Here is a 12,927-nt window from a genome sequence, read left to right as displayed (position 1 = left end):
AATGCATTTAAATTCCAGACAGTCATATTCTCATAAATTCAAGGGGGAAAGTAGGAATAATCTCAATGAGAATTCAAGCAACAGAAAAACCCATTTGTGTTTCAAACAGGATTTTATTGGAGGTTTTTGTTTACACAACCCCACAACTATCACAATGACAGACAATACTGGGAGTCTTTTTCTTTTATCTTTTTACTGGAGACTTCACTTTCAGAAAGATTTGATAAGTAATAGGTAAACCAAATACATGATTTTGATCAAGGAGAGAAGAGAAAGTAAAAACAAATACTCACTATAGACTTTTTATTGCCACTTGAAGATTTGCAACCTGCTAGACAAGGTGACATGTAAGTTACTCCATTGGCTCCACAGACAGGTTCCCAGTGACTTTCATCACAATTGCAGTCTGAGTTGCAATAAGAAAGTGGTACATTTATGTGAGATGCCACTGGATTATTTCTGGAAATATAAGGTAGACATATATCAAAAAGAGAGCGAGAGAGAAAGAAGAAGGAGAAATAGGAGAAGGAGGGAAGAGAGAAGAGAAGAGAAAGGAAGGGTAGAGTAGGAAAGGGAAGCAAAGGGAAGGGAGGAAGAGAGGAGGGCACGAGGGGAGAGGGAGAAGGATGAGGAGGGCAGGGGAGGAGAAAGCAGGGGAGGGCAGAAGAGAAACAAGGAAAACAGTTGGGCTTTAACCAGAGAAATTTGATGAATGATGATGCAAAAATGGCATTTTAATACTGCTTATTAACTTAACACATACCCCCATCTTCACCCAGACATAATTTATGACCTAGAAAAAGTAAAACGTAAAGAAAAAAAAAAGATCAATAAGACTTAGATAGGAGATCTTTGTGATCCTACCAAGAAATTATTCATTAAACAAGTCACTTCATTTTTCTCAGACTCAGTTTCTCTTCAAGTAAGGCAATAAACTAAGGTTCTCCCCAGCTTACTATAAAGTCCCATGAATCTGTTAGTGTTACTTAGTTTGAATTTTAAAATCTATATTTCAACTACATAAGAAAATAATTCAATATGGTCAAAGCAGAACTCCTAAGGATCAATTTTTAAAAATCAAGAATAATAAAATCACTCGAAAAAGACAAGAAAAACTCCATATAATTTTTAAATGCAATGACAACATGCTTTAAAATGATGGACTATAAAACATGGTTGTATTTATAAGATATGATTTCATAACATGGCTAAAATTATAAAATGGATTATTTGTATAATTTAATTATCTGCTTATAGATTTTTAAAATTATGCTTTTGGTTTTTATAAAAATCTTGATAACAGAGAACTGATGAATTATCTTTGAATAAGATACTTGTGACTACTCTTCCTAAAACAGTTTTGCCATTTGTAAGTCAGAGATAATAACATCAATCGCATAGGGACTTTTTGGAAAAAAAAATAATAAGGAAGTTCTCAAGTTTTTATTCTCAGTAGCCCTTCATAGTATTGAGGACCCCAAAGATTTTTTGTTCAAGTGGGTTATATGTATTGGTATTGGTATATATAGACTCTAATTAGAAATTAATACTACAAATGTTTAATACATGAGAATACACAAGCACACATCATTAGCCACCAGACTGATGTTATCATTACATTATTGTAGCCTTTGAAAATATCACTTTACACTCATGAGAAAATGAGAATAAGAAAGACAAATACCATTCTGGTATTATTATAAAAATAGTTTAGAATCTGCTGAGACTTCAATAAGGTCTCAGGGACTCCTATTGACCCTCAGGCCACATTCAAAGAAACTCTGCACTTATTTATATTTTAAAAAGTTAGTTCTGTTACTAGCACTTCATAAATGTTGAATATATCTATTCTATTATTTACTATGATTAAACTATGATTTTCATGAAGGCAGCGATGTATCCTATAAATCTTCTTGATATTTAAGGAGGCACTCAGTAAAATTACTGAAGGAAAATAATCCCACACAATTCTAGCTGCTTTCTTTTGAATAGATAGCACAGTTAGTATACATGCTTTTAGGAAACTGGCTTTAGGCTAACGCATATCTGACAACTTGGGAGCCCTTAGAACTACTGATGTGATATAGCATCAGTCTGGAGTTATTGTGTGACTTCAAATAAGTTATGGTTCCTCTGGGTCTCAACTAATAAATTAAGAGGATTTAAGAGGTTTGAGCTTCATGATCTCTAAGGTTCTTTTTTTAAAATATTTTTTAAGTGTTTATTTATTTTGAGAGACAGAGTGGGGGGGGGGGCGGGCAGAGAGAGAGGGACACACAGAATCCAAACCAGGGTCCAGGCTATGAGCTGTCAGCACAGAGCCCGATGCAGGGCTCAAACCCACAAAGCATGGGATCACAACCTGGGCTGAAGTCGGACGCTTAACTGACTGAGCCTCCCAGGTGCCCCTCTAAGGTTCTTTTACCTCAAAAGTTCAATGTTCTAGAATGTATTATGATGAGTGAAATACATCAGTCACAGAAAGACAAATATCGTATGATTTCACTCATGTGAAATTTAAGAAGCAAAACAGTTTAACATAGGGGAAGGGAAGGAAAAATAAGATACAAACAGAGAGGGAGGCAAACCACAAGAGACTTTTAAATACAGAGAACAAACTGAGGGTTGCTGGAGGGGGTGTTGGGTAGGGGGATGGGCTAAATGGGTGAATAGGCATTAGGGGGGTCCAACTTACTCTGACGAGCATTGGGTGCTACATGTAAGTGATAAATCACTAAATTCTACTCCTGAAACCATTATTATACTATATGTTAACTAGCTTGGAATAAAAAAAAAAAAATCAAAGTTCTAAGTACTCTGTATTTACTGGAGTGGGTAATGCTGGGTGGATAGGAGTAATTACCAACAGTCAGGATTAGGAGGAAGCAGAGAGATAATTCAAGACCAGGTTGACAAGTATCTAAGAATAGGATGGTGTTTAGGTAAGCAGTTGTGGGGAAATTTGACACGTTCAAACTGACACCTCATGAGATCGAGACTTTAGAAGCTCAGAGCCAACAATAAACAGCACTACGTAGCATAGTTATACAAGCATAATCCAAAGATCTTTCCTTGTTGTCTGAATGTGAACCTTTCCAAGCTTAAATTCTTGGCTATATTCTGGAGATTATAAGAAATCTACTCCAGAATCGTGCCCCTAATTTGGGGTAGAGACTGGCGTACTGGGAATACTTCACAATACTTGATAATACTACAAAGTAAAGGTTTTCCAGGGTCTAATATACAATCATATATAGGATATTTATTAATTCTACTGCTAATAAAGATAATATCATAAGAAACAGTATTAGCTTGCAGAAAAGGAGAATTCAATACAATGTAAGGAAGTAGACTTAAGTAGAAAGTCTACGACTTAAGTAGAAAGCCGATAGCCCTGCATGGAGGTAGGAGACCCAGTGTACCACATGGGAGAAACAAAAATAACTTCTTGATGCCAGTGCTGGGGATTTGGGTCCCCCTATAGCAAAAGTCGGGGACTGAGAATATTTGAATATCTGAACAGATGGTTTCTATGAGGGAGTTTCTTCTTCTGGAAAACAGCAACAAAATATCACCTGCCTATGAGACTTGCATTCTACCATCTAAATCCTTTACACCTCCTCAAAATGAAGAGTTCCAATCCTTAAAAACTCATTCTAAATTTGTCTATCACCCTAAAATAAAATAGATAGTTGTTAAACATTACAGTTAACTGTAGATAAGAATTTTTCAGTCACTTTTGGAAAATGTTATTTATATTCCTCTTATAATGCATCCAAAATTGTAGTGGTTAAGACTAAAAGTTTTGGAGTCAAAACTCCCCAATTTAAGTCAGAATCTTAACATTGCTAGTCTTGTAATATGTGTATTTCTCTACACCCTGCTTTCCCTATCTATAAAATGAGGGTAAAAGTACCTGTCAGTCATTATAAACAAGCCCCAAAAGATAACTATTATTATTACAACTTATATAGTTTTTCTTTTAGGAAGGAATAAAAGGAGAACTTTTTGAGATTTTAGGAAGTAGAGGTTTTAAGAATTTGTAAATTGAAATTTCAATTAAAAAAGTTTATCTAAGATTGTTATCTTCCCTGTTTTACTTATAGTCTTTTACATTGTATAGTTTATACATTGTGCAATTAATATATTGACATATACAAACCCATCATAGGTCAATGTTAGGCCAGCAACTGATTTGCTTTCACAAATTACTGCAAAGTTGAATTGTTGAAATATGAGGGCCAATGCACTGGTATAAAATGATAATTTGGCAATTCCAAGCAAGCTAAGTTTGAATTTTTTAATGATATATCCTCCTGTAAATATTCCAGTTGCAACAGTTGGTAAGGTTATGGTTCCTAGAAATAAGAGAAAAAAAATTGTTGTTATATAAATATGGTTATTCTGAAATGTGTTATAATATGAAACACAGAGTACATCAACCAAATGTATCCCATCTTACGACTTAAGTAGAAAGCCGATAGCCCTGCATGGAGGTAGGAGACCCAGTGTACCACATAGGAGAAACAAAAATAACTTCTTGATGCCAGTGCTGGGGATTTGGGTCCCCCTATAGCAAAAGTCGGGGACTGAGAATATTTGAATATCTGAACAGATGGTTTCTATGAGGGAGTTTCTTCTTCTGGAAAACAGCAACAAAATATCACCTGCCTAGGAGACTTGCATTCTACTATCTAAATCCTTTACTCCTCCTCAAAATGAAGAGTTCCAATCCTTAAAAACTCATTCTAAATTTGTCTATCACTTTAAAATTAAATACTAGAATTAATATCTCTTCTTTATTCATCCCAACACACATATACCCTAAAATGATAAATAGGCCTAAATATGGTATTAAAAATGACCCCTATTATAACTTTTCCATGTCATTGTCCTACAAGAGTTATTAAAGGTAAAGATCCCTCTAACAATAACAAACAACAACAACAACAACAACAACATAATTCAGGCTGGGAACCTTACTGGGAGTCAAACTCAACTTTTACCATTTAAACTTTTACCTTAAGTTCAATAAAAGTATTGAACAGAATTATCATTTTCTTGTTTATTTATGACCACTCACATGCCACTTGAGACGTTCAGTTTAATTTATCAAATATTTACTGAGTTTCTACAATGTGCTGAGTACTGTACTAGGTAATGTACTGCTCTTAAAAATCTCATATTGGGGCACGTGGGTGGTTCAGTCAGTTGAGGTCTGACTCTTGATTTCAGCTCAGGTCATGACCCCAAGGTCGAGGGATTGAGCCCTGTGTTGGGCTCTGCACTGAGCATGAAGACTGCTTAAGATTCTCTTTCTCTCTCTCTCTCTGCTCCTCTCCCTAACTCATGCTCTCTCTCTCTCTTTCCAAAAATAAATAAAATAATAGTAATCTCATTTTATACTGGTGGTGAGGGAAGAATTATATAAGAAAACCTTTTCTTCAAAAGCAAGTCTCAATATGTCACTGGAAACAGATATAGCAAAATAACTCATAAAATATGATACTTGTTTGAATTATGTAGACATCAATGATGTGTTTGTTTTCTCTTTCCTATTTTTTGTAGGTAGCTGAGTTCTGATTTAAAGTCAATGAATTATGAAATTATGATTACATTACAAAAGGATTTGTCTCAGGATCTCAACACTAAACTATAAAATTCAATTATGCAGATACTATATCTAAATAGTTCATTCACGTGCAACTTTTCTTCTAGGAATTCATCTTCTCAAAAATAGCATGATATGTGACTTCAAATGCAGAACAATGATGACACCATGAGACAGACAAATTCAACAAGATTTGCAAAAAAATAATTAGAAATTATACTTACTAAAATATAAAATTGCCTTCACAACGAAATGTCACTTGAAACTCAATTACTTGGTAGTATATAGCTTATCAAACAAACATAAATAACGTGTCTTACCAAGAAAAACGTTAGCCTCAGATGCTGACTGACCATACTGTTGCTCTATGTATTTGAAGACATAAGTAATAGCACCAATATGGCTGCTGGCCAGTAGCAATGATGAAAACAGTAATATAACATATAGGGGATTGGTAAGGATGCTTTTCAAGGACTGGAAAAAATCTATAAAATTATAAAGATAAGATATTACAATGCAGCTTAAGTATACATTAATATCTTAATTTCGTAAATATAATAAAAGTTAAATAAGATTGAAAATTACTTAAATATATAACATAGAAAATCAGAGTACCCTGCAATTCTACTGTCAACAGTTTTTATATTTTCCTTCATTTTTCCATATGTTCATTAATATCTATTCAATTAGTTTATTTTACCCCAAAGTGAAATCATACATACATGCTGTTTTGCAACTTGCTCAGTTCACTTCATATTTGGTTATTCTTAGCACACTACCATACAACTGCATGTATCATTAATTCATTTATTCATTCATTCAACAAATATTTGGTTTTCAACTGGGTCCCAGGCAATATGCTAGGTGCTCAAGAAACAAAAGTGAATAGACATGCAATGTCTCTTATTTGTTAGCACTTAGTATTAATTTTTATGTTAATAATACAATTATTAAGTAGAATTTTACCTTTAAGTAGAAAGTTCACAGAAATGAGAAGACCAAAGTTAAAAAATTATAAAGTTCTATTTAATGCAGGACTCAGATCTGTTTCTTGGTATGCAACTTTTCTGCTTTAAAATACTATATAGTATTATAAATCACCTTTCTTGTGGTACAAGGAGAAGAAGAGAATAATGATGTTGTGTCTCAGGTGACATTATTACAACAATAGTAGAACAATCTGTGCCTACAAACAGGTGTGTGAAAAATTCATAACTTCGGTGCATGGCATGAATTTTGTGGTCTGAGTCTATAATTAGAGGGGTGACTAATTGTAACGGATGTTAAAAGTGGAAGGACTTTCTTAGAAATAATTGTAGTAAGTGTTAGAGTCTAGCAAGACAGGACCAGGTATGGTTATTTAGAGATGGATGACGTGGACCTTGAAACATCTCGCTCTATAGGTCTCTAAAAGTTTCTATCAAACAGAGTCAGAACTATGCTTTCTCCCCAGTGGCAACTAAGAAATAGTTTCGTCTACTTTCATTTGAAATTAATAATTCCAAATTGACTATAAATGTGAAATACTTACCAGTCATATTTTCACTAATATTTTGCCCACGGTTGGTCACATTAGCTATTTGACTCCTTTTCTCATTTCTTTTGGGGAGATGCGAAGATACTAAATCTTTACTTTCTTTCTGTGGTTTATCCAGATTTTGGGGCAGGAAAAAGAATGGAATGGAGGACATAATGGATAATAGTCCAGCCACAAGGAAACCAAGCCACCAAGCACCAACCCAACGAGAGTCCTTAGGAGTAATTCTGATACTGCCTAGAATAAAGAATTATAAGTAGCCAGTCAAAAAATCATTTTGAAATGCAATAAATTCTGAGCAATAATAATGACTGCTACCCTTCGTAGATACAGAAATTAAACTCTATTACATCAATTCTGAGACACTATTTTTTTAATTTTGTTCACACTTCATCACACATATAGTCAGTAAAGAACTACTGAAAAAGTGGATTCAGTATTTGGAAGGATGATGTCCTGTACTTGAAAAGTATTATTATGTTACCTTGTTCTTATTATACTTACTGAGATCTACATATCCAATATCCACGTACATTTTAGCAAACAGAGATCCCTGTATAAAGCCAATGATTGGACCAATCATTGATATTGCATGCAAAGTACCTAAAAATATTATAAAACAATTTTATCAGATGCCAATAACAACATTATACAAGTCTCCAAAGAATTTTTTAGTAAGTAAAAAAATGAATTTAGGAACACTATTATTTCAAGGGTGGACCCAGGGAAAGTAATCATAAAATCTAATATTTTCTGTACATTACCTAAATAAAAAGAAGAATGTCCTGTTTCAGCAAAATCATCAATATAAGAAATCCCCAAGGGTACTATGGGGGTTTCCCCAATTCCACGGAGCATATTACCCAGTAGTACATATATCCATAGATATGATCCAGATTCCTTTTCACAACCTATGCAGACGAGAGTGTTTTATTTTAAATATTAATTTTAGCATTTATATAAGAAACTCAACTGCTTTAACCCCTTAATTATTCCATTTAAGATTTTTTTTTATTTTTTCGAATTATAAGACTGATTCATAGTTACTTTACAAAATTTGACAATATAGGAAAGCAAAAAGTAAACAAGTAAAAACTAAGTTATCTATAATCCCACCACATGCAGAGAGCTACTTCTCATGTTTGTATGTATCTTCCACATTTTCAGTTCACATAAAAATATGCATAATATTTATGTACATTATATTTTTAAATGTCCAGATCATATTATAATCTCCTTTTACACTTAACACCATGTTATGTCAATTTCCCCATGTTTTTCAGATTTCTTTTATATCAGGGTTTTAATGACTGCATGGTGGTGTGCTGAATACGTTTTGTAATTAATTAATCCCTTACTTTTTACTCACAAAATATTTTGAAGTTTTCATTCTGTTAAACAGGTATGCCGTAGCTAGAACTGTAAATAAATCCGGTCACATTCCTGATTATTTCTTTAAGATAAGTCAGTAAAAGTAGAATTGCTGATTTAAGCATGTATGCTCTTTACTATATTGAAAATTAACTTTCAAAAATCTAGAAATTTATATACTCCCAGCAATACATAAATGTTTCTCCCTGTATATCATTTCTTTTTATTTTTAATAAAAACAGGTAGAAAAATCTTTTTTGAAATGTTTTCCTAATAAGTAGAAACACCCAATAGGCAAAAAAAATTATAACTATAATTTACAATTTGTGTCTTAATAGGTAAAAATAATCTTTAATTGGTGTAATAATTGTGTTTTTCCTAAGGAGTAAAGTCGCATTTTTAACATATTTATACCACTTTCCTAATTTAAATGTATATATTCTTTGCCAATTTCCTACTGAAATATTCTTTTTTAAAAAATTTTTAATGTTTATTTATTTTTGAGTGAGAGAAAGAGACAGAGACAGAGCATGAGAGGCAGAGGGGCAGAAAGAGAAGGAGACACAGAATCCGAAGTAGGCTCCAGGCTCTGAGCTGTCAGCACAGAGCCCGACGTGGGGCTCGAACTCACAGACTGCAAGATCATGACCTGAGCCGAAGTCAGAGGCCCAACTGACTGTCACCCACGTGCCCCAAAATATTCTTCTTTTCTTATTACTTCTAAAAGCTTCTTATATATAACATATATTAGCATGGTTTTGTCATATATACATAATAATGCAAATACTTTTCCTATTTTTAACCACTTTTGCTAATAAATCTCATAATAATTTTCACAGATATAATTAAATTGACCAGTTATAGAATTAGTGACATTATCAATTCTTACCTTTTTCTACTATCTTAGGTGATGTACTATTGAGTAACAAATTTTCACTAATTGAACAGGTTGAAAAGCTTGTTGTTAAATTTTCTGATGGATTGACAAGACTTTCTGTAGAATACCTGTAACTGTAAGAATATCAGCAGATTTAAAGCTTTGCTTATCTACTGAATAGTTTCACTTTCCCAGAAATACAGATAAATTTTCCCACTTTATTTGCACAGTTTTTTTCTCTAAGTTATCAGAATCCCTTTTGTGAATTTCCCAGCTTGTATTTTAGGAGAAGAAATGGGTACAAATGAATGGGAATGCCCACTAAGAATTATTATTCAATACTCCCCAGGAAAGGAGGATTATCATTCTAGGAGTGCTTGTATTCTGTTCAAGAGGTACAATATCTTGGTTTCATGCTTTGTTAAAAAACGAAACAAAAAAATCCCCTGCTAACTATACCTATCCACCCATTTGAATTATCCTCAAGTGGCCCCAATCTAAACCTCCTGGTAAACTTTATGATAACATTTAATAAACTTTAGTGTTTTATAAGTCAATCTATAATGCATACCAGTTCATCTATATATTTTATCAATACCTGTCTGATCTTCTGTCATAGATATTCGTACCCCCATCTCCCCCCCACACACTCAAATGTCTGACTACAAAACTTAGTTTTAAAAAATTCTAGTCTATTTCAATTGAGTGAGGAAGAACTTAATAAGAACAACAGAGATGGAGCTAGTATAGGGACAGTGTTGATCCCAAAATACTGAGGTGTCCTGTGAGCTCCAAGGGCAGCCTACTGCAGGCCGGGCTTTATGCTCAGCTCCAGGGAACTAGAAATAAAACACACAGCTTTTGTACCGAGGGCATTTTATTCTCTATAAGATAAACATATACAATAAAAGACATGATAATTTTAATATAATAGGTCCTGAGTTGTCATAAAGGAAAAGGGGATGATCATCTTTCCTCTGAATTGGGGAAGGTGGTAAACTAAAGAAGAATTCACAATGAAGAGGACATGCAAGATAAACCTTAAAAAAGGATAGGGGCTCAACAGTTAGACAAAGAAGGAAGATTATGCAAGGCTATAGAAACACCATGCACAAAGATATAACATTATCATGCATGACACATGGGGGAACACCACAAGCCTTGAGTATGATTCTCCACTCTGGGGAGCAGTGTAAGATGAAGCTAGAAAGATAGTCAGGTTATATATAAATGAGTTTGGATATTAATCCATAGGCAAGAGGCATTCAACATTTTCAACTATGACCAACAGTAAGAAACACATTTTGCATCACAACAACATATACATATGCGTGCGTGCACACACATACACACAATATATATATATATATATATATATATATATATATATATATATATATATACAATCAAAACAAAAGTTTCATAGAACAATATTTGTTTTCATACTGTATATTCTTCTATTTTATTCTATCCAATCCTCTCAAAAGTTGTTGGTTTCGATAATCTGAATTGGTCCCCTAGTGGGTCAGAATCTGAAGCTTGAAAAACACTGCTGTAGGAAATTGGGAATTTTAAGCAGGAATAAAATAAATAGATTTGTGTTTGAAAATGAATAGTATGGAATATGAGTTATAATGGAGTTGAGACTGAAGGCAAAAACTCTAGGCCCGAGATGTGGGAAGCTTAAGTTAGGTTAGGAAAAATAGGGATGAAAGAAGGAGACAATCTGACACATTGGAAGTAGAATAAGGAAGATTTGGTGGCCACTTGTCATCTGTGTCAAAATAGAGAATCTAGAATGAGCCCCTTGACTTTGGTTTGAGTTCCATTGTGGTTAAATTAATCATTATTGAGAGAGTGAATGTGAAAAATCTGAACTGGTTTTGACACAAGGATGAATTTAGTTTTGAATATATGAATGGGAAATTCTTATCAGATGTTAGGCTGGAGATACCCATGAAGTGGTTGACTATATAGAGACTAAGTGTAAGAAAAAATTAATGTATATATGTGATTGATACGTATAATGCACACACTTCATACAAAAAATCCAGAATGAAAAATGAAGAAGACCGAAAAGGGAGGTTAGGGGATACTGACATTATGGTGTCAGCAAGAGAATAAAAGTATGGGCATGATGAAGAAACCACATATATAGAAAATAAATCAAGAAACAGAAATATAATGAAAATAAGAAGCAGCAGCACCAGGAAGAAGAAAATTCTTATGACAGTCAAATAAAGGTGGGGAAAGGAATTAGTATGCCAAAAGACATGACTGTTTGTGTTGACAATGAATAAGTAATATCTTTAGCAGAAATTGTTCATTAACTCTCGATATCTATTCTTCTCTCTTTCCATTGTAATAGTAAGTGGGATTTTTAGCTAGGAGCATGGTAGCCTGGAATAAAGTCTACTTTTTCCAATGTCTTTATATCTGGATATGAAATGTAACAAAGTTCTGCCCAATGTGAAGTTAGGAGAAGTGTTATACTTCTGAAAATATTTCTTAAGCCCCAGCCAGCATGCACTGTTTCTTCTGGTTCTTCTTCCCTTCTTTCATCTTGTTGCCTGGAACAACATTGCCAATTTGGAGCATGAGGTTAACACCATGCAAGGCAGAGAAATATTGGGGCACCTGGGTGCCTCAGTTGGTTAAGTGTCTGACTCTTGATTTTGGCTCAGGTCAGATCTCAGGGTTCATGGGATCAAGTCCTGCATCAGGCTCTATGCTGACAGCACGGAGTCTGCTTTGGATTCTCTCTTTCCCTCTCTCTCTGCCCCCACCCACTCATGCTGTCTTTCTCCCTCTCTCAAAATAAATAAACATTTTTTTTAAAAAAGGCAGAGCAATATGATAAAAAAGAAGCATGAATCTATTATGCCTAGTCTGGCTACATTAATTTTTTATGTGGAAAATAAGTTTCTATCTTATTTAAGCCATCACTATTTTAGGTTTGCTGTCATTAGTATTTGACTCTAATCATAATGATACAATGACCTTAAGAAGAATACTCTCAATGGATATGGTAGTGGGTTAGGTGATAAACTCTTATTGAGCATTAAAAAAAAACTTGTAAGCAAATACATGCAGTGTATGTCGTATCAAAAGGCCATAAAAAGTTCATTTACTTCCTATGAAAATGTATACCTTCTTTAGTGCTATTCATATCTGAAAGTCAATGAAAGCCATGGCTGATAAAGCAATAAGTTACTTATACAAAATATACTTCATTTCTACACATGCTTACTGGGTATTCCTCTTAAAAGATGACTGCTTGTTTAAAAGGAAAAAAGATGAAATTCTACCATTAATTTATAGTTAAATGATAATTAAGGACAGAACTGTTTAACACTTACTAGCCCATAAAAAAATGTGGTAAAGCAGTCAAAATACTTCCAGTTCCCATAACGAAGCAACCAATTCCAATTATCTTTGGTCTGTGTAGTTTGGATCCAAAGTAACTCACAAATACAATCACAAACAAATTTCCTAGAAAGAGAATAAAATTATTTCGACATGATTAATCAT

General features: G+C 33.7%; 1 protein-coding gene across 3 annotated transcripts in view; it reads right to left on the bottom strand.

The window, feature by feature from the left end:
* The window catches only part of SLCO1B3 (solute carrier organic anion transporter family member 1B3), a 207,528-nt gene that overhangs the window by 23,401 nt on the left and 171,200 nt on the right, over positions 1-12,927 (bottom strand). For all 3 annotated transcript variants that reach the window (XM_078450054.2, XM_078450053.2, XM_078450055.2), the window contains 8 exons: positions 12,756-12,888; positions 9,409-9,530; positions 7,913-8,059; positions 7,653-7,751; positions 7,143-7,385; positions 5,932-6,096; positions 4,163-4,358; positions 294-459 (listed from right to left, as the gene is read on the bottom strand). In XM_078450054.2, coding sequence (XP_078306180.2) covers positions 294-459; positions 4,163-4,358; positions 5,932-6,096; positions 7,143-7,385; positions 7,653-7,751; positions 7,913-8,059; positions 9,409-9,530; positions 12,756-12,888 — 1,271 coding nt within the window. The remainder of the gene's footprint in view (positions 1-293; positions 460-4,162; positions 4,359-5,931; positions 6,097-7,142; positions 7,386-7,652; positions 7,752-7,912; positions 8,060-9,408; positions 9,531-12,755; positions 12,889-12,927) is intronic.

This window comes from Panthera onca, chromosome B4, assembly GCF_046562875.1.
Source record: "Panthera onca isolate mPanOnc1 chromosome B4, mPanOnc1 haplotype 2, whole genome shotgun sequence".
In the NCBI taxonomy this organism is placed as follows: domain Eukaryota; kingdom Metazoa; phylum Chordata; class Mammalia; order Carnivora; family Felidae; genus Panthera; species Panthera onca.
Note: the sequence above shows the minus strand (reverse complement) of the source record. Positions and strands in the feature narration are given on the sequence as shown.